This window comes from Heptranchias perlo, chromosome 1, assembly GCF_035084215.1.
Source record: "Heptranchias perlo isolate sHepPer1 chromosome 1, sHepPer1.hap1, whole genome shotgun sequence".
Taxonomy (NCBI): Eukaryota; Metazoa; Chordata; class Chondrichthyes; order Hexanchiformes; family Hexanchidae; genus Heptranchias; species Heptranchias perlo.
Genome location: NC_090325.1, coordinates 2,424,957 through 2,449,760, shown reverse-complemented (window position 1 = coordinate 2,449,760; position 24,804 = coordinate 2,424,957). Strand labels below are relative to the sequence as shown.

Sequence of the window (24,804 nt, the reverse complement as noted above, 5' to 3'; positions counted from 1 at the left end):
TTTTCAAAATGGCAATCTGTAACTAGTGGGGTGCCGCAGGGCTCAGTGCTGGGGCCTCAACTATTTACAATATATATCAATGACTTGGATGAAGGAACAGAGTGTCTTAGAATCATAGAATCATAGAAGTTACAACATGGAAACAGGCCCTTCGGCCCAACATGTCCATGTCGCCCAGTTTATACCACTAAGCTAGTCCCAATTGCCTGCACTTGGCCCATATCCCTCGATACCCATCTTCCCCATGTAACTGTCCAAATGCTTTTTAAAAGACAAAATTGTACCCGCCTCTACGACTGCCTCTGGCAGCTCGTTCCAGACACTCACCACCCTTTGAGTGAAAAAATTGCCCCTCTGGATCCTTTTGTATCTCTCCCCTCTCACCTTAAATCTGTGCCCCCTCGTTATAGACTCCCCTACCTTTGGGAAAAGATTTTGACTATCGACCTTATCTATGCCCCTCATTATTTTATAGACTTCTATAAGATCACCCCTTAACCTCCTACTCTCCAGGGAATAAAGTCCCAGTCTGTCTAACCTCTCCCTGTAAGTCAAACCATCAAGTCCCGGTAGCATCCTAGTAAATCTTTTCTGCACTCTTTCTAGTTTAATAATATCCTTTCTATAATAGGGTGACCAGAACTGTACACAGTACTCCAAGTGTGGCCTCACCAATGCCCTGTACAACTTCAACAAGACATCCCAACTCCTGCATTCAATGTTCTGACCAATGAAACCAAGCATGCTGAATGCCTTCTTCACCACCCTATCCACCTGTGACTCCACTTTCAAGGAGCTATGAATCTGTACTCCCAGATCTCTTTGTTCTATAACTCTCCCCAACGCCCTACCATTAACGGAGTAGGTCCTGGCCCGATTCGATCTACCAAAATGCATCACCTCACATTTATCTAAATTAAACTCCATATGCCATTCATCGGCCCACTGGCCCAATTTATCAAGATCCCGTTGCAATCCTAGATGACCTTCTTCACTGTCCACAATGCCACCAATCTTGGTGTCATCTGCAAACTTACTAACCATGCCTCCTAAATTCTCATCCAAATCATTAATATAAATAACAAATAACAGCGGACCCAGCACCGATCCCTGAGGCACACCGCTGGACACAGGCATCCAGTTTGAAAAACAACCCTCGACAACCACCCTCTGTCTTCTGTCGTCAAGCCAATTTTGTATCCAATTGGCTACCTCACCTTGGATCCCATGAGATTTAACCTTATGTAACAACCTACCATGCGGTACCTTGTCAAATGCTTTGCTGAAGTCCATGTAGACCACGTCTACTGCACAGCCCTCATCTATCTTCTTGGTTACCCCTTCAAAAAACTCAATCAAATTCGTGAGACATGATTTTCCTCTCACAAAACCATGCTGACTGTTCCTAATTAGTCCCTGCCTCTCCAAATGCCTGTAGATTCTGTCCCTCAGAACACCCTCTAACAACTTACCCACTACAGATGTCAGGCTCACTGGTCTGTAGTTCCCAGGCTTTTCCCTGCCGCCCTTATTAAACAAAGGCACAACATTTGCTACCCTCCAATCTTCAGGCACCTCACCTGTAGCGGTGGATGATTCAAATATCTCTGCTAGGGGACCCGCAATTTCCTCCCTAACCTCCCATAACGTCCTGGGATACATTTCATCAGGTCCCGGAGATTTATCTACCTTGATGCGCGTTAAGACTTCCAGCACCTCCCTCTCTGTAATATGTACACTCCTCAAGACATCACTATTTATTTCCCCAAGTTCCCTAACATCCATGCCTTTCTCAACCGTAAATACCGATGTGAAATATTCATTCAGGATCTCACCCATCTCTTGTGGTTCCGCACATAGATGACCTTGTTGATCCTTAAGAGGCCCTACTCTCTCCCTAGTTACCCTTTTGCCCTTTATGTATTTGTAGAAGCTCTTTGGATTCACCTTTGCCTGATCTGCCAAAGCAATCTCATATCCCCTTTTTGCCCTCCTGATTTCTCTCTTAACTCTACTCCGGCAATCTCTATACTCTTCAAGGGATCCACTTGATCCCAGCTGCCTATGCATGTCATATGCCTCCTTCTTCTTTTTGACTAGGGCCTCAATCTCCCGAGTCATCCAAGGTTCCCTACTTCTACCAGCCTTGCCCTTCACTTTATAAGGAATGTGCTTACCCTGAACCCTGGTTAACACACTTTTGAAAGCCTCCCACTTACCAGACGTCCCTTTGCCTGCCAACAGACTCTCCCAATCAACTTCTGAAAGTTCCTGTCTAATACCATCAAAATTGGCCTTTCCCCAATTTAGAATGTGGCCAAACTTGCTGATGATACAAAGATAGGTGGAAAAGCAAGTTGTGATGAGGACACAAAGTGTCTGCAAAGGGATATTGACAGATTAAGCGAATGGGCAAAAATTTGGCAGATGGAATATAATGTGGGAAAATGTGAAGTCATCCACTTTGGGAGAAAAAATAAAACAGCAAAATATTATTTGAATGGAGAAATACTACAAAATGCTGCGGTACAGAGGGATCTGGGTGTCCTCGTACATGAAATCTTTGTGCATTCATATACTTATCAGTTTTTTTCCCTAATGTGACATTCGTCACTAATGCCCTATTACTCTCAGTCCCTTCCTGACATACTCTGCTTGTTTTTACCTAAATCACTACTCTGCTCTACAGCCTTGAGTTATCTTTTTAGACCTAAAGTTACCGTTTCCTGAACCCTCCCCGCCTTATTGGTTTAAAGCCCTATTTAATATGCTGTATACGCAGTGCTCTCTCTCACACTCCCTCTGTTCTCTGTCTCCCTCTCTGCAGTGCTCTGCCTCCCTCTCCCTTTCCCGTTGTGATCCGTCTCCCTCTCCCTCTGGGCTCTGTCACCCCCACCCTCTGTGCTCTGTCTTCCTCTTCTACTATGCTCTGTCTCCCTCCTACTGTGGCTGAGCTCTCTCTTTCTCTTCTGCTGTGCTCTCTCTCGGTCTTATGCTGTTCTCTCGCTCTCCTGCTTTGCTCTCTCTCCCGCGGTGCTCTCTCACCCTCCCCCGCGGTGCTCTCTCTCTCTCCCGCAGCCGCTGTGCTCTCTCTCTCTCCCGCAGCCGCTGTGCTCTCTCTCTCCCGCAGCCGCTGTGCTCTCTCTCTCTCCCGCAGCCGCTGTGCTCTCTCTCTCTCTCCCGCAGCCGCTGTGCTCTCTCTCTCTCCCACAGCCGCTGTGCTCTCTCTCTCACCCGCTCCCCCGGTGCTCTTTCTCTCTCCCGCAGCCGCTGTGCTCTCTCTCTCTCCCGCAGCCGCTGTGCTCTCTCTCTCACCCGCTCCCCCGGTGCTCTCTCTCTCTCCCGCAGCCGCTGTGCTCTCTCTCTCTCCCGCAGCCGCTGTGCTCTCTCTCTCACCCGCTCCCCCGGTGCTCTCTCTCTCTCCCGCAGCCGCTGTGCTCTCTCTCTCACCCGCTCCCCCGGTGCTCTCTCTCTCTCCCGCAGCCGCTGTGCTCTCTCTCTCTCCCGCAGCCGCTGTGCTCTCTCTCTCACCCGCTCCCCCGGTGCTCTCTCTCTCTCCCGCAGCCGCTGTGCTCTCTCTCTCTCCCGCAGCCGCTGTGCTCTCTCTCTCTCCCGCAGCCGCTGTGCTCTCTCTCTCTCCCGCAGCCGCTGTGCTCTCTCTCTCTCCCGCAGCCGCTGTGCTCTCTCTCTCACCCGCTCCCCCGGTGCTCTTTCTCTCTCCCGCAGCCGCTGTGCTCTCTCTCTCTCCCGCAGCCGCTGTGCTCTCTCTCTCACCCGCTCCCCCGGTGCTCTCTCTCTCTCCCGCAGCCGCTGTGCTCTGTCTCCCGCAGCATTCACAACAAGGTAGATAAATTGACAGCACAAATAGCACTAAATGGGTATGGTCTAATTACCATTACAGAGACGTGGCTGCAGGGTGACCAAGGCTGGGAACTGAATATTCAAGGATATTCGACATTTAGAAAGGACAGGCAAAAAGGAAAAGGAGGTGGGGTAGCGCTGTTAATAAAGGATGAAATCAGTTCAATAGTGAGAAAGAAGACAGAGGGTGGTTGTAGAGGGTTGTTTTTCAAACTGGAGGCCTGTGTCCAGCGGTGTGCCTCAGGGATCGGTGCTGGGTCCGCTGTTATTTGTTATTTATATTAATGATTTGGATGAGAATTTAGGAGGCATGGTTAGTAAGTTTGCAGATGACACCAAGATTGGTGGCATTGTGGACAGTGAAGAAGGTTATCTAGGATTGCAACGGGATCTTGATAAATTGGGCCAGTGGGCCGATGAATGGCAGATGGAGTTTAATTTAGATAAATGTGAGGTGATGCATTTTGGTAGATCGAATCGGGCCAGGACCTACTCCGTTAATGGTAGGGCATTGGGGAGAGTTATAGAACAAAGAGATCTGGGAGTACAGGCTCATAGCTCCTTGAAAGTGGAGTCACAGGTGGATAGGGTGGTGAAGAAGGCATTCGGCATGCTTGGTTTCATTGGTCAGAACATTGAATACAGGAGTTGGGATGTCTTGTTGAAGTTGTACAAGACATTAGTAAGGCCACACTTGGAATACTGTGTACAGTTCTGGTCACCCTATTATAGAAAGGATATTATTAAACTAGAAAGAGTGCAGAAAAGATTGACTAGGATGCTACCGGGATTTGATGGTTTGACTTATAGGGAGAGGTTGGATAGACTGAGACTTTTTTCCCTGGAGAGTAGGAGGTTTAGGGGTGATCTTATAGAAGTCTATAAAATAATGAGGGGCATAGATAAGGTAGATAGTCAAAATCTTTTCCCAAAGGTAGGGGAGTCTATAACGAGGGGACATAGATTTAAGGTGAGAGGGGAGAGACACAAAAGGGTCCAGAGGGGCAATTTTTTCACTCAAAGGGTGGTGAGTGTCTGGAACGAGCTGCCAGAGGCAGTAGTAGAGGCGGGTAAAATTTTGTCTTTTAGAAAGCATTTGGACAGTTACATGGGTAAGATGGGTATGGAGGGATATGGGCCAAGTGCAGGCAATTGGGACTAGCTTAGTGGTATAAACTGGGCGACATGGACATGTTGGGCCGAAGGGCCTGTTTCCATGTTGTAAACTTCTATGATTCTATGATTCTAGGATCTTGGCTCAGAAGATCAAGATGTAGAATCAGTTTGGGTGGAGCTAAGAAACAGCAAGGGGCAGAAAATATTGGTGGGAGTTGCTTATTGGCCACCAAACAGTAGTGGTAATATAGGGCACGGTATAAAGCAGGAAATTAGAAGTGCATGTAACAAGGGTAATACAGTAATCATGGGGGACTTTAATCTACGTATAGATTGGGCAAAGCAAATTAGCACTAATACTGTGGAGGGCGAATTCCTGGAATGTATATGAGATGGTTTTCTAGATCAGTATGTGAGGAACCAACTAGGGAACAGGCTATTTTAGATCTAGTATTGTGCAATGAGAAAGGGTTAATTAATAATCTTGTTGTAAAGGAGCCCTTGGGGAAGAGTGACCATAATATGATAGAATTCTTCATTAAGTTTGAAAGTGATGTAGTTCAATCCGAAACTAGGGTCTTAAATCTAAACAAAGGAAACTACGAAGGTATGAGGCGCAAGTTGGCTGTGGTTGATCGGGGACCGACATTAAAAGGTATGACGGTAGACAGACAATGGCTAGCATTTAAAGAATTAATAAATAACTTGCAACAAATATATATTCCTTTAAGGCACAAAAAGTCAACAGCAAAAGTGGTCCAACCGTGGCTAACAAGAGAAATTAAAGATAGGATTAAATCAAAGGAAGAGGCAAATAAAGTTACCAGAAAAAGCAATTCAGCAAAGGAACCAAGAAATTGATGAAGAAATGGAAAATAGAATATGAGAGTAAACCAGCGAGAAACATAAAAACAGACTGTAAAAGCTTCTATAGGTATGTAGAAAGGAAAAGACTGGCGAAGGCAAATGTGGGTCTCTTACAGACAGAGATGGGAGAATTTATAATGGGGAATAAGGAAATGGCAGAGAAATTAAACAAATACTTTGTCTCTGTCCTCACGGAAGAAGACACCAAAGGTCTGGCGAGAATGAGGAACTGAAGGAAATTAGTATTAGTAAAAAAATAGTACGAGGAAATTAATGGGACTGAAAGTTGATAAATCCCAAGGACTTTTTAAAAAATGTGTTCATGGGATGTGGGCGTCGCTGGCGAGGCCAGCATTTATTGCCCATCCCTAATTGCCCTTGAGAAGGTGGTGGTGAGCCGCCTTCTTGAACCGCTGCAGTCCGTGTGGTGAAGGTTCTCCCACAGTGCTGTTAGGGAGAGAGTTCCAGGATTTTGACCCAGCGACAATGAAGGAACGGCCGATATATTTCCAAGTCGGGATGGTGTGTGACTTGGAGGGGAACGTGCAGGTGGTGTTGTTCCCATGTGCCTGCTGCTCTTGTCCTTCTAGGTGGTAGAGGTCGCGGGTTTGGGAGGTGCTGTCGAAGAAGCCTTGGTGAGTTGCTGCAGTGCATCCTGTGGATAGTGCACACTGCAGCCACTGTGCGCCGGAGTATCAAGTGGAGTGAATCGAATTGGCTGAAGACTGGCTTCTGTGATGGTGGGGATATTGGGAGGCGGCCAAGATGGATCATCCACTCGGCACTTCTGGCTGAAGATGGTTGCAAACGCTTCAGCCTTGTCTTTTGCTGGACTCTGCCATCATTGAGGATTATAGTCCAACAGTTTTATTTGAAAATCACAAGCTTTCGGAAGACTTCACCTGACGAAGGAGAAAGCCTCCGAAAGCTTGTGATTTTCAAATGAAACTGTTGGACTATAACCTGGTGTTGAAAGATTCCTTACATTTGTCAACCCCAGTCCATCACCGGCATCTCCACATAATCATTGAGGATGGGGATGTTTGCAGAGCCTCCTCCTCCCGTTAGTTGTTCAATTGTCCACCACCATTCACGACTGGATGCGGCAGGACTGCAGAGCTTTGATCTGATCCGTTGGTTGTGGAATAGCTTAGCTATGTCTATAGCATGTTGCTTCTGCTGTTTAGCATGCACATAGTCCTGAGTTGTAGCTTCACCAGGTTGGCACCTCATTTTTAGCTGCTGCTCCTGGCATACTGATGGCTCACTGCGTCTCATGGATGCCCAGTTTTGAGCTGCTAGATCTGTTCTGAATCTATCCGCTTTAGCACGGTGGTAGTGCCACACAACACGTTGGATGGTATCCTCAGTGCGAAGACGGGACTTCGTCTCCACGAGGACTGTGCGGTGGTCACTCCTACCAATACTGTCATGGACAGATGCATTTGCGACAGGTGGATTGGTGAGGACGAGGTCAAGTAAGTTTTTCCCTCATGTTGGTTCGCTCACAACCTGCCGCAGGCCCAGTCAGGCAGCTCGGTCAGTAGTGATGCTACCGAGCCACTCTTGGTGATGGACATTGAAGTCCCCCACCCAGAGTACATTCTGTGCCCTTGCTACCCTCAGTGCTTCCTCCAAGTGGTGTTCAACATGGAGGAGGACTGATTCATCAGCTGAGGGAGGGCGGTAGGTGGTAATCAGCAGGAAGTTTCCTTGCCTATGTTTGACCTGATGCCATGAGATTTCATGGGGTCCGGAGTTAATGTTGAGGACTCCCAGGGCCACTCCCTCCTGACTGTATATCACTGTACCGCCACCTCTGGTGGGTCTGTCCTGCCGGTGGGACAGGACATAACCAGGGATGGTGATGGAAGAGTCTGGGACGTTGGCTAAAAGGTATGATTCTGTGAGTATGGCTATGTCAGTCTGTTGTTTGACTAGTCTGTGGGACAGCTCTCCCAATTGTGGCACAAGTCCCCAGATGTTAGTGAGGAGGATATTGCAGGGTCGACTGGGCTTGGGTTGCCTTTGTCGTTGTCCAGTGCTGAGTGGTCCATCCGGTTTTATTCTTATTATGACTTTTTTTAGCGAGATTGTACAACTGTTGTGGCTTGCTCGGCCATTTCAGAGGGTGATTAAGAATCAACCACTTTGCTGTGGGTCTGGAGTCACATAAAGGCCAGACCGGGTAAGGGCGGCAGGTTTCCTTCACCTAAAGGAGATTAGTGAACCAGATGGGTTTTCACGACAATTTGGTAGTTTCATCGTCACCATTCCTGATACTGGTATTTTAATTCCAGGTTTTTTATTTAATAAATTGAATTTAAATTCCCCAGCTGCCATGGCGGGATTTAAATTCATAATTCCTGATTATTAGTTGAGGCCTCTGGATTATTAGTCCAATAACATAACCACTATGCTACCTGATTATCTACATCAGAGGGTTTTGAAAAAGGTGGCCAAAGAGATAGTGGATGCATTGGTCGTCATCTTTCGAAATTCTATAGATTCTGGAATGGTTCCTGCAGATTGGAAGGGAGCAAATGTATCCCCACTATTTAAGAAAGGAGGGAGAGAGAAAACAGGGAACTACAGACCTGTTCGCCTGACATCAGTCGTAGGGAAAATGCTAGAATCTATTATAAAGGATGTGATTCCAGGACACTTCAAAAATAATAATAGGATTTGGCAGAGTCAACATGGATTTATGAAAGGGAAGTCATGTTTGACAAACCTGTTGGAGTTCTTTGAGGATGTAACCAGTAGAAGAGATAAGGGAGAACCAGTAGATGTGGTGTATTTGGATTTTCAGAAGGCTCTCAATAAAGTCCCACACAGGAAGTTGGTGAACAAAGTTAGAGCACATGGAATTGGGAGTAATATATTGACATGGATTGAGAATTGGTTAACGGACAGAGAACAGAGAGTAGGAATAAACGGGTCTCTCTCAGGTTGGCAGACTGTGACTAGTGGGGCACCGCAGGGATCGGTGCTTGGGCCCCAGCTATTCACAATATATATCAATGATTTGGATGAGAGACCAAATGTAATATTTCCAAGTTTGCTGATGAAACAAAACTAGGTGGGAATGTGAGTTGTGAGGAGGATGCAAAGAGGCTTCAAGCGGATATAGACAGGCTAAGTGAGTGAGCAAGAACATGGCAGATGGAATATAATGTGGGAAAATGTGATGTCATCCACTTTGCATTTCTGTTTTTCCCACCAGAGTATTTTTTAAATGGTGAGAGATTGGGAAATGTTGATGTTCAAAGGGACCTGGATATCCTTGTACATGAGTCACTGAAAGCTAACATGCAGGTGCAGCAAGCAATTAGCAAGGCAAAATGGTATGTTAGCCTTAATTTCAAGAAGATTTGAGTACAATTATATAGGGCCTTGGTGAGACCACACCTGGAGTATTGTGTGCAGTTTTGGTCTCCTTACCTAAGAAAGGATATACTTGCCATAGACGGAGTGCAATGAAGGTTCACCAGACTGATTCCTGGGATGGCGGGATTGTCGTACGAGGAGAGATTGAGTAGACTAGGCCTGTATTCTCTAGAGTTTAGAAGAATGAGAGGTGATCTCATTGAAACATACAAAATTCTTACAGGGTTCGACAGGGTAGATGCAGGGAGGATGTTTCCCCTGTCTGGGGAGAACCAGGGGTCACAATCTCAGAATAAGAGGTCGGCCATTTAGGAATGAGATGAGGAGGAATTTCTTCACTCAGAGGGCTGTGAATCTTTGGAATTCTCCACCCCAGAGGGCTGTGGAGGCTCAGTCATTGAGTACATTCAAAACAGACATCGATAGGTGTCTAGATATTAAAGGCATCAAGGGATATGGGGATGTTGCAGGAAAATGGCATTGAGGTAGAAGATCAGCCATGATCTTGTTGAATGGCGGAGCAGGCTCAAGGGGCCAGATGACCTACTTCTCCTCCTATTTCTTATGTTCTTATGTTGTCACTCTCTCACTGTGCTCTCTCTCCCTCTCCCACTGTGCTCTGTCACCCTCTCCTGCTGTGCTCCATCTCCTTCTCCTGCTATGCTCTGTTTCCCTCTACTTCTGTGGCTGTGCTCTCTCTCTCTTCCGCTGTGCTCTCTGTCCCTCTTCCACTGTGCTCTCTGTCCCTCTTCCACTGTGCTCTCTCTCCCTCTGTGCTGTCTCCCTCTACTTCTGTCGCTGTGCTCTGTCTCCCTCGCCCGCTGTGCTCTGTCTCCCTCTCCCGCTGTGCTCTGTCTCCCTCTCCCGCTGTGCTCTGTCTCCCTCTCCCGCTGTGTTCTGTCTCCCTCTCCCGCTGTGCTCTGTCTCCCTCTCCCGCTGTGCTCTGTCTCCCTCTCCCGCTGTGCTCTGTCTCCCTCTCCCGCTGTGCTCTGTCTCCCTCTCCCGCTGTGCTCTGTCTCCCTCTCCCGCTGTGCTCTGTCTCCCTCTCCCGCTGTGCTCTGTCTCCCTCTCCCGCTGTGCTCTGTCTCCCTCTCCCGCTGTGCTCTGTCTATCTGTTCTGCTGTCTCCCTCTTCTCCTGTGCTCTTGCTCTCTCTCCCGCTAAGTTCTGACTCCCTCTCCCACTGTGCTGTCTCCTGCTCGTACCGTTGTCAGATGCTGGAACTTTATTTTATCACAAAGTGAGTTAAAAATGTAAGCTGGCATTAATTTGTGCTGTAACACTTACCCCCTTACTGCTGGTGGATTCCAGACTGGGGGCACTGTACCACAGAATCAATCGTGGCACACACAACATGTCCTTTCCTACTCTTGTTCTGGATTTAAATGCACAGTTTCGTTAAATTTACTCTTCCATCAGGCAGGGCTTCAAGGCGGAGATAGTTCGGGTGGAAACCAAGAATATTCTCAAAACGAGGAAAGATGCGGCATCCAAAATTAGAGGTCCCTGGACGACAAAGGAAATAGAGGTTAAAATAAAACAGAAAAAGGAGGTTTATGACAAATGTCAGGTACAGAATACAGTAGAAAACCAGGCAGAATACAGAGAGTGCAAGGAGAAATTGAAAAAGGATAGAAGGGCAAAGAGAGAGTATGAGAAAAGATTACCGGGTAATATAAAAGGGAACCCCAAATTTTTTTTATAAACATATAAGAAGTAAAAGGATAGTTAAAGGTTGGTGGGGCCGATTAGGGACAAAAAAGGAAATCTTCTTGTGGAGGCAGAGAGCATGACTGAGGTACCGAATGAGTACTTTGCATCTGTCTTCACAAAAGAAGAGGATGAAGTTATTGTCGCAGCAGAGGAGGGAGTAGAGATATTGGATAGGATAAAAATAGATAGAAAGGAGGTGCAAATAGGTTGGCATCACTCAATGTTAACAAGTCATCCAGATGGGATGCGTCCTAAGTTGCTGAGGGAAGCAAGGGTGGAGACAGCAGAAGCTCTGACCACAATCATTTAATCCTCCTCAGATATGGGAGTGGTGCCAGTGGCCAGAAGTATGGAGTGGGGTCTCCCAAGGAATTGATATGAGGACCATTGCTTTTCTTGTTATATATAAATGACCTGGACCTGGGTATAGGTTTCGAAGTTTGCGGATGATACTAAATTTGGCAACGTAGTAAATAGTGGACGAGTTAACAGCACAAATAACGACGTATGGGTATGATCTTGTGGCCATTACCAAAACATGGCTGCAGGGTGACAACGACTGGGAATTAAATATGCCAGGGTATTTAACAATCAGGAAGGACAGGCAGGAAGGAAGGGGAGGTGGGGTGGCTATGTTAATAAAGGAAGGAATCACTGTAATACAGATAAATGATATTGGGACAAAGGATCAGGATAATGAAACAGTTTGGGTAGAGATAAGGAATAATAAGGGGAAGAAAAAGACTAGTGGGCTGAGTATATGGGCCTCCTAATAGTTGCAACTCTGCTGGAAGAAGTATTAATCAGGAAATAGTCGGGGCATGTAATAAGGGAACAGCTATAATTATGGGGGATTTTAACTATCATTAACTGGACAAATCAAATTGGGCAGGGCAGCCTTGAGGAAGAGTTTATTGAGTGTATTAGGGATGGATTTCTTGAGCAGTATGTAACTGATCCGACAAGGGGCAAGCAACCTTGGACCTGGTCCTGTGTAATGAGCCAGGATTAATTAATAATGTCCTAGTTAAGGATCCCCTTGGAATGAGTGACCATAACATGGTTACATTCCATATCCAATTAGAGGGTGAGAAGGTTGGTTCTCAAACAAGCGTACTGAGCTTGAATAAAGGAGACTATGATGGTATGAGAGCGGAATTGATTGAAGTGGACTGGGAAAATAGATTAAAGGGTAAGATGGTACATGAGCAGTGGTGTTCATTTAAGGAGTTATTTTACAACTTTCAAAAAATATATATTCCACTGAGGAAAAAAGGGTGTAAAAGAAATGACAGCCATCCATGGCTAAGTAAAGAAATTAAGGATAGTATCCGACTAAAAACAAGGACATATAAGGTAGCCAAACTTAGTGGGAGGATAGAAGATTGGGAAGTCTTCAAAAGACAGCAAAAAGTAATGAAAGGATTGATTAAGAAAGGGAAGATAGATTATGAAAATAAATTAGCAAAAAATATAAAAACAGATAGCAAGAGTTTCTACAGTTATATAAAAAGAAAAAGGGTGGCGAAGGCAAACGTAGGTCCCTTAGAGGATGAGACCGGGAAATTAATGGTGGGAAACATGGAGATGGCAAAAATGCTGAACAAATATTTTGTTTCAGTCTTTACGGTAGAGGACACTAAGAATATCCCAACACTGGACAAACAGGGGGCTCTGGGGGGGAGAAGCTAAATACGATTAAAATCACCAAGGAATTGGTACTCAGTAAATTAATGGGACTCAAGGCGGATAAATCCCCTGGACCTGATGGCTTACATCCTAGGGTCTTGAGGGAAGTGGCAGTGGGGATTGTGGATGCTTTGGTAATAATTTTCCAAAATTCTCTGGACTCAGCAATGGTCAGCAATGGCAGATTGGAAAACTGCTGATGTAACACCCTTATTTAAAAAGGGTAGTAGGCAGAAGGCTGGAAATTATTGACCAGTTAGCCTAACATCTGTGGTGGGTAAAATTTTGGAGTCTATTATTAAGCAGACAATAGCGGAACATTTGGAGAAACATAATTTAAGAGGACAAAGTCAGCATGGCTTTACGAAGGGGAAGTCATGTCTGACAAATTTGCTTGAGTTCTTTGAGGACATAACGTACAGGGTGGATAAAGGGGAACCAGTGGACGTAGTGTATTTAGACTTCCAGAAGGCATTCGACAAGGTGCCACATAAAAGATTATTGCTCAAGATAAAGAATCACTGGATTGGGGGTAATATTCTGGCATGGGTGGAGGATTGGTTATCTAACAGGAAGCAGAGAGTTGGGATAAACGGTTCATTCTTGGACTGGCAACCAGTAGCCAGTGGTGTTCCGCAGGGGTCGGTGCTGGGTCCCCAACTCTTTACAATCTATATTAACGATTTGGAGGAGGGGACCGAGTGTAACATATCAAAATTTGCAGATGATACAAAGATGGGAGGGAAAGTAGAGAGTGAGGAGGACATAAAACGCCTACAGGGGGATATAGACAGGCTGGGTGAGTGGGCGGAGATTTGGCAGATGCAATACATTATTGGAAAATGTGAGGTTATGCACTTTGGCAGGAAAAATCAGAGAGCAAGTTATTATCTTAATGGCAAGAAACTGGAAAGTACTGCAGTATAAAGGGATCTGGGGGTCCGAGTGCAAGAAAATCAAAAAGTTAGTATGCAGGTGCAGCAGCTGATCAAGAAGGCCAACGGAATGTTGGCTTTTATTGCTAGGGGGATAGAATATAAAAACAGGGAGGTATTGCTGCAGTTATATAAGGTATTGGTGAGACCGCACCTGGAATACTGCATACAGTTTTGGTCTCCATACTTAAGAAAAGACATACTTGCTCTCGAGGCAGTACAAAGAAGGTTCACTCGGTTAATCCCGGGGATGAGGGGTTGGACATATGAGGAGAGGTTGAGTAGATTGGGTCTCTACTCATTGGAGTTCAGAAGAATGAGAGGCGATCTTATTGAAACATATAAGATTGTGAAGGGGCTTGATCGGGTGGATGCGGTAAGGATGTTCACAAGGATAGATGAAACTAGAACTAGGGGGCATAATCTTAGAATAAGGGGCTGCTCCTTCAAAACTGAGATGAGGAGAAACTTCTTCACTCAGAGGGTGGTAGGTCTGTGGAATTTGCTGCCCCAGGAAGCTGTGGAAGCTACAACATTAAATAAATTTAAAACAGAAATAGACAATTTCCTAGAAGTAAAGGGAATTAGGGGTTACAGGGAGCGGGCAGGAAATTGAACATGAATTTAGATTTGAGGTTAGGATTAGATCAGCCATGATCTTATTAAATGGCGGAGCAGGCTCGAAGGGCCGATTGGCCTACTCCTGCTCCTATTTCTTATGTTCTTATGTGAGCAGGATAGTCGCAGACTGCCGTCCCTACTGGTCTGGCCTATATGTGACTCCAGGCCCACAGCAATGTGGTTGATTTTTAATCGCCCTCTGAAACGGCCTAGCAAGACACTCAGTTGTACAATCTTGCTACAGAAAGTCACAATAAAAATAAAACTGGACAGACCACCCGGCATCGGACCACTAGATACCAGACATGACAAAGGCAAACCAAGCCCAGTCGACCCTGCAAAGTCCTCCTCACTAACATCTGGGGACTTGTCCCACAGACTGGTCAAGCAACAGCCTGACATCGCCATACTCAAAGAATCATACCTTTCAGCCAATGTCCCAGACTCTTCCATCACCATCCCTGGGTATGTCCTGTCCCAACAGCAGGACAGATCCACCAGATGTGGCAGTACAGTGATATACAGTCAGGAGGGAGTGGCCCTGGGAGTTCTTAACATTGACTCCAGATCTCATGGCATCAGGTCAAACATGGGCAAGGAAACCTCCTGCTGATTACCACCTACCGCCCTCCCTCAGCTGATGTACCAGTCCTCCTCCACGTTGAGCACCACTTGGAGGAAGCACTGAGGGTAGCAAGGGCACAGAATGTACTCTGGGTGGGGGACTTCAATGTCCATCACCAAGAGTGGCTCGGTAGCTTCCGCTGTTTAGCATGCATGTACCCCTGTGTTGTAGCTTCACTAGTTTGGCACCTCATTTTTAGGGAAGCCTGGTGCTGCTCCTGACATACTCTTCTACACTCCTCATTGAACCAGGGTTGATCTCCTGGCTTGTTGGTAATGGTTGAGTGAGGAATATGCCGGGCCATGAGGTTACAGATTGTGGTGGAATACAATTCTGCTGCTGCTGACGGCCCACAGCGCCTCATGGATGCCCAGTTTTGAGCTGCTAGATCTGTTCTGAATCTATCCCATTTAGCACGGTGGTAGTGCCACACAACACATTGGATGGTATCCTCAGTGCGAAGACGGGACTTCATCTCCACGAGGACTGTGAGGTGATCACTCCTACCAATACTGTCATGGACAGATGCACCTGTGACTGGTAGATTGGTGAAGACGAGGTCAAGTGGGTTTTTCCCTCATGTTGGTTTGCTCACCACCTGCCGCAGGCCCAGTCTGGAAGCTATGTCCTTCAGGACTCGGCCAGCTCGGTCAGTAGTGGTGCTACCGAGCGGAATCAACATGCTATAGACAGAGCTAAGCGATTCCACAACCACTGGATCAGATCAAAGCTCTGCAGTCCTGCCACATCCAGTCGTGAATGGTGGTGGACAATTAAAGAACTAACGGGAGGAGGAGGCTCTGTAAACATCCCCATCCTCAATGATGGCGGAGTCCAGCACGTGAGTGCAAAAGACAAGGCTGAAGCGTTTGCAACCATCTTCAGCCAAAAGTGCCAAGTGGATGATCCATCTCAGCCTCCTCCCGATATCCCCACCATCACCGAAGCCAGTCTTCAGCCAATTTGATTCACTCCACGTGATATCAAGAAACAGCTGAGTGCACTGGATACAGCAAAGGCTATGGGCCCCGACAACATCCCAGCTGTCGTGCTGAAGACTTGTGCTCCAGAACTAGCTGCGCCTCCAGCCAAGCTGTTCCAGTACAGCTACAACACTGGCATCTACCCGACAAAGTAGAAAATTGCCCAGGTATGTCCTGTCCACAAAAAGCAGGACAAATCCAATCCGGCCAATTACTGCCGCATCAGTCTACTCTCAATCATCAGCAAAGTGATGGAAGGTGTCGTCGACAGTGCTATCAAGCGGCACTTACTCACCAATAACCTGCTCACCGATGCTCAGTTTGGGTTCCGCCAGGACCACTCGGCTCCAGACCTCATTACAGCCTTGGTCCAAACATGGATAAAAGAGCTGAATTCCAGAGGTGAGGTGAGAATGACTGCCCTTGACATCAAGGCAGCATTTGACCGAGTGTGGCACCAAGGAGCCCAAGTAAAATTGAAGTCAATGGGAATCAGGGGGAAAACTCTGCATTGGCTGGAGTCATACTTAGCATAAAGAAAGATGGTAGTGGTTGCTGGAGGCCAATCATCTCAGCCCTAGGACATTGCTGCAGGAGTTCCTCAGGGCAGTGTCCTCGGCCCAACCATCTTCAGCTGCTTCATCAATGACTTTCCCTCCATCATAAGGTCAGAAATGGGGATGTTCGCTGATGATTGTACAGTGTTCAGTTCCATTAGCAACCCCTCAGATAATGAAGTAGTCCGTGCCCACATGTAGCAAGACCTGGACAACATCCAGACTTGGGCTGCCAAGTGGCAGGTAACATTCACGCCAGACAAGTGCCAGGCAATGACCATCTCCAACAAAAGAGAATCCAACCACCTCCCCTTGACATTCAATGGCATTACCATCGCCGAATCCCCCACCATCAACATCCTAGGGGTCACCATTGACCAGAAACTTAACTGGACCAACCACATAAATACTGTGGCTACAAGAGCAGGTCAGAGGCTGGGTATTCTGCGGTGAGTGACTCACCTCCTGACTCCCCAAAGCCTTTCCACCATCTACAAGGCACAAGTCAGGAGTGTGATGGAATACTCTCCACTTGCCTGGATGAGTGCAGCTCCAACAACACTCAAGCAGCTCGACACCATCCAGGACAAATCAGCCCGCTTGATTGGCGACCCATCCAGCACCCTAAACATTCACTCCCTTCACCACCGGCTCACTGTGGCTGCAGTGTGTACCATCCACAGGATGCACTGCAGCAACTCGCCAAGGCTTCTTCGACAGCACCTCCCAAACCTGCGACCTCTACCACCTAGAAGGGCAAGGGCAGCAGGCACATGGGAACAACACCACTTGCACGTTCCCCTCCAAGTCACACACCATCCCGACTTGGAAATATATCGCCGTTCCTTCATCATTGCTGGGTCAAAATCCTGGAACTCCCTACCTAACAGCACTGTGGGAGAACCTTCACCACACGGACTGCAGCGATTCAAGAAGGCGGCTCATCACCACCTTCTCAAGGGTAATTAGGAATGGGCAATAAATGCTGGCATTGCCAATGACGTCCACATCCCATGAATGAATAAACTTCAGTAGGACATAGACAGACTGGTGAAATGGGCAGGCAGATGGTCGATGCAATTTAATGCGGTTAAGTGTGAAGTGATGCATTTTGGGAGGAACAATATGGAGAGGCAGTATAAGCACATAAGTAATAGGAGCAAGAGTAGGCCCTACGGCCCCTCGAGCCTGCTCCGCCATTCAATAAGATCACGGCTGATCTTCGACCTCAACTTCACTTTCCCCTCCGATCCCCAAATCCCTCGATTCCCCGAGAGTCCAAAAATCTATCGATCGCAGTCTTGAATATATTCAATGACTGAGCATCCACAATCCTCTGGGTTAGAGAATTCCAAAGATTCTCAACCATCTGAGTGAAGAAAATTTTCCTCATCTTTGTCTTAAATGGCTGACCCCTTATCCTGAGACTATGATCTCTAGTTCTAGACTCTCCAGCCAGGGGAAACAACCTCTCAGCACCTACCCTGTCAAGCCCTCTAAGAAGTTTATATGTTTCAATCAGATCACCTCTCATTCTTCTGAACTCCAGAGAGTATCGGCCCATTCTGCTCAATCTCTCCTCACTGGACAACCCTCTCATCCCAGGAATTAATCTAGTGAACCTTTGTTGCACCCCCTCTAAGGCATGTATATCCTTCCTCAGATAAGGAGATCAAAACCATACACAGTACTCCAGGTGTGGTCTCACCAGGGCCCTATGTAATTGCAGCAAGACCTCCTTACTCTTATACTCCAACCCTTTTGGAATAAAGGCTAACGTATCATTTGCCTTCCTAATTGTACCTGTATGTTAACTTTCTTAGTCTCTCACCTTTTAAAAAATATTCTGTTTTTCTATTCTTCTGACCAAAGTGAATAACCTCACATTTCCCCACATTATACTCCATCTGCCACCTTCTCACCCACTCACTTAACCTGTCTATATTCCTTTGCAGACTCTTTGTGTCCTCCTCACAGCTTACTTTCCCACCTAGCTTTGTATCGTCAGCAAACTCTGTCCCTTCATCTAAGTCATTAATATAGATTGTAAATAGCTGAGGCCCAAGCACTGATCTTTGCGGCACCCCACTAGTTACAGCCTGCCAACCTGAAAATGACCCGTTTATTCCTACTCTCTGTTTTCCGTCTGTTAGCCAATCCTCGATCCATGCTAATATGTTCCCCCCAATCCCATGAGCCCTAATCTCATGTAACAACCTCTTGTCTGCCACCATATCGAATGACTTTTGAAAATCCAAATATACTACATCCACTGGTTCCCCCTTATCTGCACTGCTAGTTATACCCTCAAAAAATTCTAATAGACTTGTCAAATACCATTTCCCTTTCATACAACCGTTTTGACTCTGCCTAATCATATTATGATTTTCTAAGTGCCCTGTTCGTACCTCCTTAATAATAGGTTAAATAATCTAAATGGTACTATTTTGAGCGAGGGTGCAAGAGCAGAGGGACCTGGAGATGCATATTCATAAATCTTTGAAGTTGGCAGGGCAAGTTGATTAGGCGGTTAAGAAAATGTGTGGTATATTTGGCTTAGTAAATAGTGACATTGAGTACGAAAACAAGGAAGTCATGCTAAACCATTACAAATCACTGGTTAGGCCTTAGCGGGAGTGTATTGTGTACAATTCTGGGCACCACACTTTAGGAAGGATTTCAAGGCTTTGGAGCGGGTGCAGATGTGGTTTCCCAGAATGATACCAGGGATGAGAGACTTTGGTTATGTGGAGAGATTGGAGAAGCTGGGATTGTTCTCCTTCGAGCAGAGAAGGTTAAGGGGAGACTAATAGAAGTATTCAAAACAATGAGGGGTTCTGACAGATCATATGGAGAGAAACTGTTTCCTCTGTTAAGTGGGTCGGTAACCAGAGGTCATAGATTTAAAATAATTGGCAAAAGAACTAGAGGGGAAATGAGGAGAAATGTTTTCATACAGAGAGTTGTTAAGATCTGGAATGTGCTTGCTGAAAGGGTGGAGGAAGCAGATTCCATGGGAACTTTCAAAGGGCAATTGGACATGTACTTGAAGAGGCCTAATTTGCAGGGGTATGGGGAAAAAGCTGCAGTGTGGGACTGCTCTTTCAACGAGCTGGCACAGGCACGAGGGGCTGAATGGCCTCCTTCTGTGCTGTAATATTCTATAATTCTATCTCTCTGGGCCCATCAGTTTCAGGTAAATACAATCACCTGAGTTCCTAACACCTCTCCCTTCTGCAGTACTACAGACAATTTAAAATTCGCATCGCTCTGATTGGAGTCGAGGTGTGGACTCGAAATCAAATCACAGTGGACAGGAATGCACAGGGAACCTTGAGGCGGTTCCTCCAGTGGAGGAAGAGTAATCTTCTACCGCGACTATACAATGACAACGCCCATCTCATCCTGTGAGTACATGACACCCAATTCTCTCAAATCAAAATTAACCCTGGGGCAGGAGACAGACAATGGGGCAGAAATCACTCAGAGCAGTGAACCAACATTCCTCACCGCTCCGCAGATTTATACTAACCCACCAACTTACCGAGGGTTTTTTGTCGACCACTTTCTCGAATGGGAATAGGTGAAGAGCCCAGCGTCAGTTCGAGCGAGAGGACTGATCTCTCTCCTCCACCAATCAGATTGCAGCATTTTTGACACTCTGCATTCACTGTCTCTGCAGGCTTAAAACCAGGATGAGAAAGGTGCAACATTAACATCTTTGTAAAAACCGTTATAGACAGCGAAAAAAAGAGAGGGTAATAAATAACTGAATTAAATAAAAGAGACAGAAGGGACAAGTAAACAAAAAATTTAATTTTTAAAAGAAAAGTTTTTAAATGACCAAGAACTATTAAAATAAGCAGTAATGAGATTCCACGTTTTTAAAAGTTAATTTTTAGTTGTTTGGCAGTCATTAAGACTAAGCGCGTTGTTAAAACTTAGTTTGGACCTGGTATTTTTAAGCGTATCTGTTTTGTCATGTAATTCGTTACTTTCCAGCTGGGCAGATAAGCGAGTTTGCATTTTTTCAATGATTTCTCTGATTGCAGCGTGCGATGTCTTTTTAATTCGAAGCTGTCGTATAGCCGGCGAACCAGGAGGAGCAAGTTCTGGATTTCTGTGTTTCACTGAGCATGTGCAAACGCCGGAACTTGCTCCTCCATTTCACTATTAACAACGGAGAGCACTGTTCAGCTCTCCATTATTTTGCACGCAATTTCTGCCCCATCGTGTTCCTGAAACATCTCTCCCATTGCAAATCAGGCAGCCCGACCACCTCCCGCACAATTACCGGCACCACTGTATAAAACGGGGAAGAATCCTTTGCTTGGATTTTTCACTGCACGACTCTGGAATTCTCTTTGCCAAAAGAGATATGTCGCAGAACTAACCCCCCATCGCCCACACACTTTTCAGGTGGTGGAAGCGAGCGCAAGGAGGGAGCAGCTGTTCCCCAGAATCTGCGAGAGCTTCCCCTAGGCATTGACGAAACAGGCCTGAACAGAGGTGACTGATAGGGTCACTGTCACCAGCACCACCCCCATGATGACCTGAGCTCAGTATGGAAAGAGGTTCAATGACCTCAAGGGTAAGCGCAGCTCTTCACCCCTCCACCCCTCTCAACAGCACCTCACAACACTCCTCACCCCTCCCCTCCATCACATCCTTCAACAGAAATCACAGGGGCAAACTGCATCACCTCCCTTTCTCAATCCAACCACACTCACCTCTTCCTTTTCTCTCTTCACACCACACACTATCACATTCTCTTCTCACACACTGCCACTTGAACAACCAGCATTCACACCCTTAGATAGTTAGATAGTGAACCAGAGGGGTCTGCACATGGTGGGTAACAGCAGGTACTGGTGGGCAGGGACAGCCCAGGAGGCAGCTCGCTGGAGGGCGAGGTTCTCTACTAGCTCTGCTGAGGAGAACAGAGATGTGGACTTCAGGGGCCCAGCCATGAAAAGAAAACTGCTGGCTTCTTGCAAGCAGTTATACCAGGCATTGGAAAAGCTTGCCAAGGCGTTCCAGCACTATGCCTGAAAGTTTGGAAGAGTCCGCTTCCAGCCTGTGTGGTGCCATCTCACATGGCATCAGTAGTCTGCAGTCGACCCTAAGGGTGTGGCCATCTCCAGGGACACTGCATCCGGGCCTTGATAAAGGGAGTCAATGTTACCAGTCTTTGCAGCTCCGGTGGAAGCTCAAAAGGCTGCCATACACACTCTGGACTCCACATTGGAGAGACAGGTGTCCAACTGGGACAGATTGATGGACCGAGTCGATGGGGGCTTTCAAGGAGTCACTTATCTGTCGCAGTCTGCACTCCCCACAGAGCAGTGGAAGTGATGAGCCCTAGTCCTATGGGAGTGCCAGTGACCCTATGAGAGCAGTTCGTGTTTCCCTCTCCCACGATGTTAGCACGTCTGCTCCTTCGCCAATCCCCGCCATGGTGCCAGGAAGTCAGCTGGGCTAGATTGCCCTGACAGCAGTTGAGGTGCAGCAGGCTGTAGCTGGGTCCTCACAGGCCTGAGGACCCAGGAGTCACCAGCGATGAGCATCTCCAGGGTCCCAGCATGCGCAGCTGCCCCTTCCATCAGCTTTACTGAGGTCACTGGGGGAGCACCTCCTCGGAGTAGTAGAGTTAGGAAACCTTATTAGAAAGGCACTACGGATTGACAGTTGGGTGGGAAATTAATTGAAGGCAAATATTGTGTTTGCCATTAAATGAATCACCATTATCACATTTGGCTCTTCAGTCTGTGGTGTGGTTTTACAGCAGCTTCTGATTCTGCATTGTCAGTTTATCATTGCTATCGAAGTTGTCCAAATGGTTTCCATGTTCTTTCATGCAGGATGAAGGGAGTGGGGAAGGATGTAACAAGAACTGTTAATGCAAAGAAGCTCTGTGTAACTTTTGTGGACAGGGGAATGAGCAGGTCACCAGAATTGGTGCGCAATTGGCTGACCACCCCCCCCCCCCAACTCTTGCTGCAAGGCAGCTCCATGGCCCGGCTCTGTACCAATTCCATGGTGCCTCAGAGGTGGAAGTGATGAGCCCCAGCCCCACGGGAGTGCCAGTGACACTATGAGAGCAGTATGTATTGCCCTCTCCTAACGCAGAGAAAGTGGAGGTGGTTCAGCGTTCTTTATAAAAATTGCCTGTTTATTCCCTCCACGAGAGATTGAGTCGGTCATCCTTTGATTCTAACATGTTCTTCTTCATTAATATTGATTTCTTTTTTGCAGAGGTGGCATTTTTACAGGTGGCACTGCAGGTAAGGCACCACTTGGCTCCATATGTTCACCGGACCTGTCTGGAGGAGTAAACTTGGTGAGCACCCATTCTTCCTTCTATTACCCCACTCCTCTTGGGCTCTGGCCTCGCTCAGGTGAAATGGCCAGAGCCTCAGACCACTGATGATCTCAATGCTAACACTGACCAGTAAGTTTGATGGGAGGATGTCTCCACTCTGAAGGAAATAAGGATGTTTGTGTCATTATTTCATGCAGCGTTTTAACACAGCTGCAGTTTAAATGCAAGTTGGCCTCACTCACTGAACTTCAAGGTGGTGAGTGCGATATATGTTGTGTATGGGAATCAGGCCAGGTTGGCTCATCTGGATATAAGTTCAGCTAAAGGTACTCTTCTAGGAGAGATTCCAAATGTACAATATTGAAGTGTTACCAGGTTACATGGGCTCAGATGACGTGTGAGAAGTTGCTCACTGGCTTTCCATGTGGTAGCTTCTACATATGTTTTCTGTCACAGGCGATTGGCATCAGTGGCTGAGAAACTGCACACCTATAGGCCCAGGAAAGGCAAACCTGGTAGTGTCAACGAGAGAGACTGAGTGCAAGCGAGAGAGCGAGGGAGACCGAGTGGCTGATTTTCATCTCACTCTCGCCCCGTTTTTAGCCGTAAATGGAGCAATAGCGGTGAAAATGGAGAAACCGTCGAGCTGATGTACGGCTGTAGGCCCGCCCGCCCTGATTATCAGACGGATCTTGGTTCAGGAGTCAGCGTCCCTGCTTGAAACAGGCGCGGGCCTCGTTGCTTTACGCAAATGGGGGTCAAATGACGTTGTTGCGACCCACTTACATTTTCATCGCTACGTGCGTTGCTACCGCTATTTCCTCAACCTGTGGGTGAGCGAGAGACTGAACGTGTGAGTGGGACGGAAGGCCTGATTGTAACCCTGTCCACCTTGCGGGAACAGAGCAGGCAGTTGGTTGAAATGGCCGGGCGCTTCCCACTGTGATCCCGACACGTTTGCACCGCCACCATTTTAACTGCCAGGTTTGCGGCGGCGGCAGGAATCGCCTGGCATGGGCAGACAGCATCTTCTTAGATTTTAAATGTCAGGGTCCGATGATGTAATTTGAAGTGCTCCTTGGGGCCTCACTGGAAAACCTTGGGCTTCTCCTGCCCCAGGCTTCTCTCCCCCTCCCACCACTGTGATCCTATCCCCTCCATCACCACTTACCTTATTACAATTCCCTCGACCGAAATCCCATTCCCACTGGCCCGCTGACCTCCTCGCCATTCCCAGCAGGTTCGGCCAAGTTTCTTTCCTAGAAGATGGTAATGAGGTCCAGGAGTTCAAATGCCGGTGCTCTATTGGTCTCTTCCCGCTCGCCCAGGCCCCTGCATGCTGCACCCATGCCCAAAGTTAAAATCAGGGCTCGAGTCTAAAAGAGGGAGACTCTGAACAAGACTGAATATCGACGAGTGTGAGTGAGACTGTGAACAAGACTGAACATCGAGTGTGAGTGAGACTCTGAACAAGACTGAATATCGACGAGTGTGAGTGAGACTGTGAACAAGACTGAACATCGAGTGTGAGTGAGACTCTGAACAAGACTGAATATCGACGAGTGTGAGTGAGACTGTGAACAAGACTGAATGTCAGCGAGTGTGAGTGAGACTGTGAACAAGACTGAATGTCAGCGAGTGTGAGTGAGACTGTGAACAAGACTGAACATCGACGAGTGTGAGTGAGACTGTGAACAAGACTGAATGTCAGCGAGTGTGAGTGAGACTGTGAACAAGACTGAATGTCAGCGAGTGTGAGTGAGACTGTGTATAAGACTGAACATCGAGTGTGAGTGAGACTGTGAACAAGACTGAATGTCAGCGAGTGTGAGTGAGACTGTGAACAAGACTGAACATCGAGTGTGAGTGAGACTGTGAACAAGACTGAATGTCAGCGAGTGTGAGTGAGACTGTGAACAAGACTGAACATCGAGTGTGAGTGAGACTGTGAACAAGACTGAATGTCAGCGAGTGTGAGTGAGACTGTGAACAAGACTGAACATCGAGTGTGAGTGAGACTGTGAACAAGACTGAATGTCAGCGAGTGTGAGTGAGACTGTGAACAAGACTGAATGTCAGCGAGTGTGAGTGAGACTGTGAACAAGACTGAACATCGACGAGTGTGA

At 47.0% G+C, this 24,804-nt stretch overlaps 1 protein-coding gene across 1 annotated transcript in view; it reads left to right on the top strand.

Annotated features, from left to right (window-relative positions):
• The window catches only part of LOC137308559 (disintegrin and metalloproteinase domain-containing protein 12-like), a 402,109-nt gene that overhangs the window by 186,869 nt on the left and 190,436 nt on the right, over nucleotides 1–24,804 (top strand). The window contains exons 7-8 of the mRNA XM_067977213.1: nucleotides 19,597–19,763; nucleotides 22,612–22,696. Coding sequence (XP_067833314.1) covers nucleotides 19,597–19,763; nucleotides 22,612–22,696 — 252 coding nt within the window. The remainder of the gene's footprint in view (nucleotides 1–19,596; nucleotides 19,764–22,611; nucleotides 22,697–24,804) is intronic.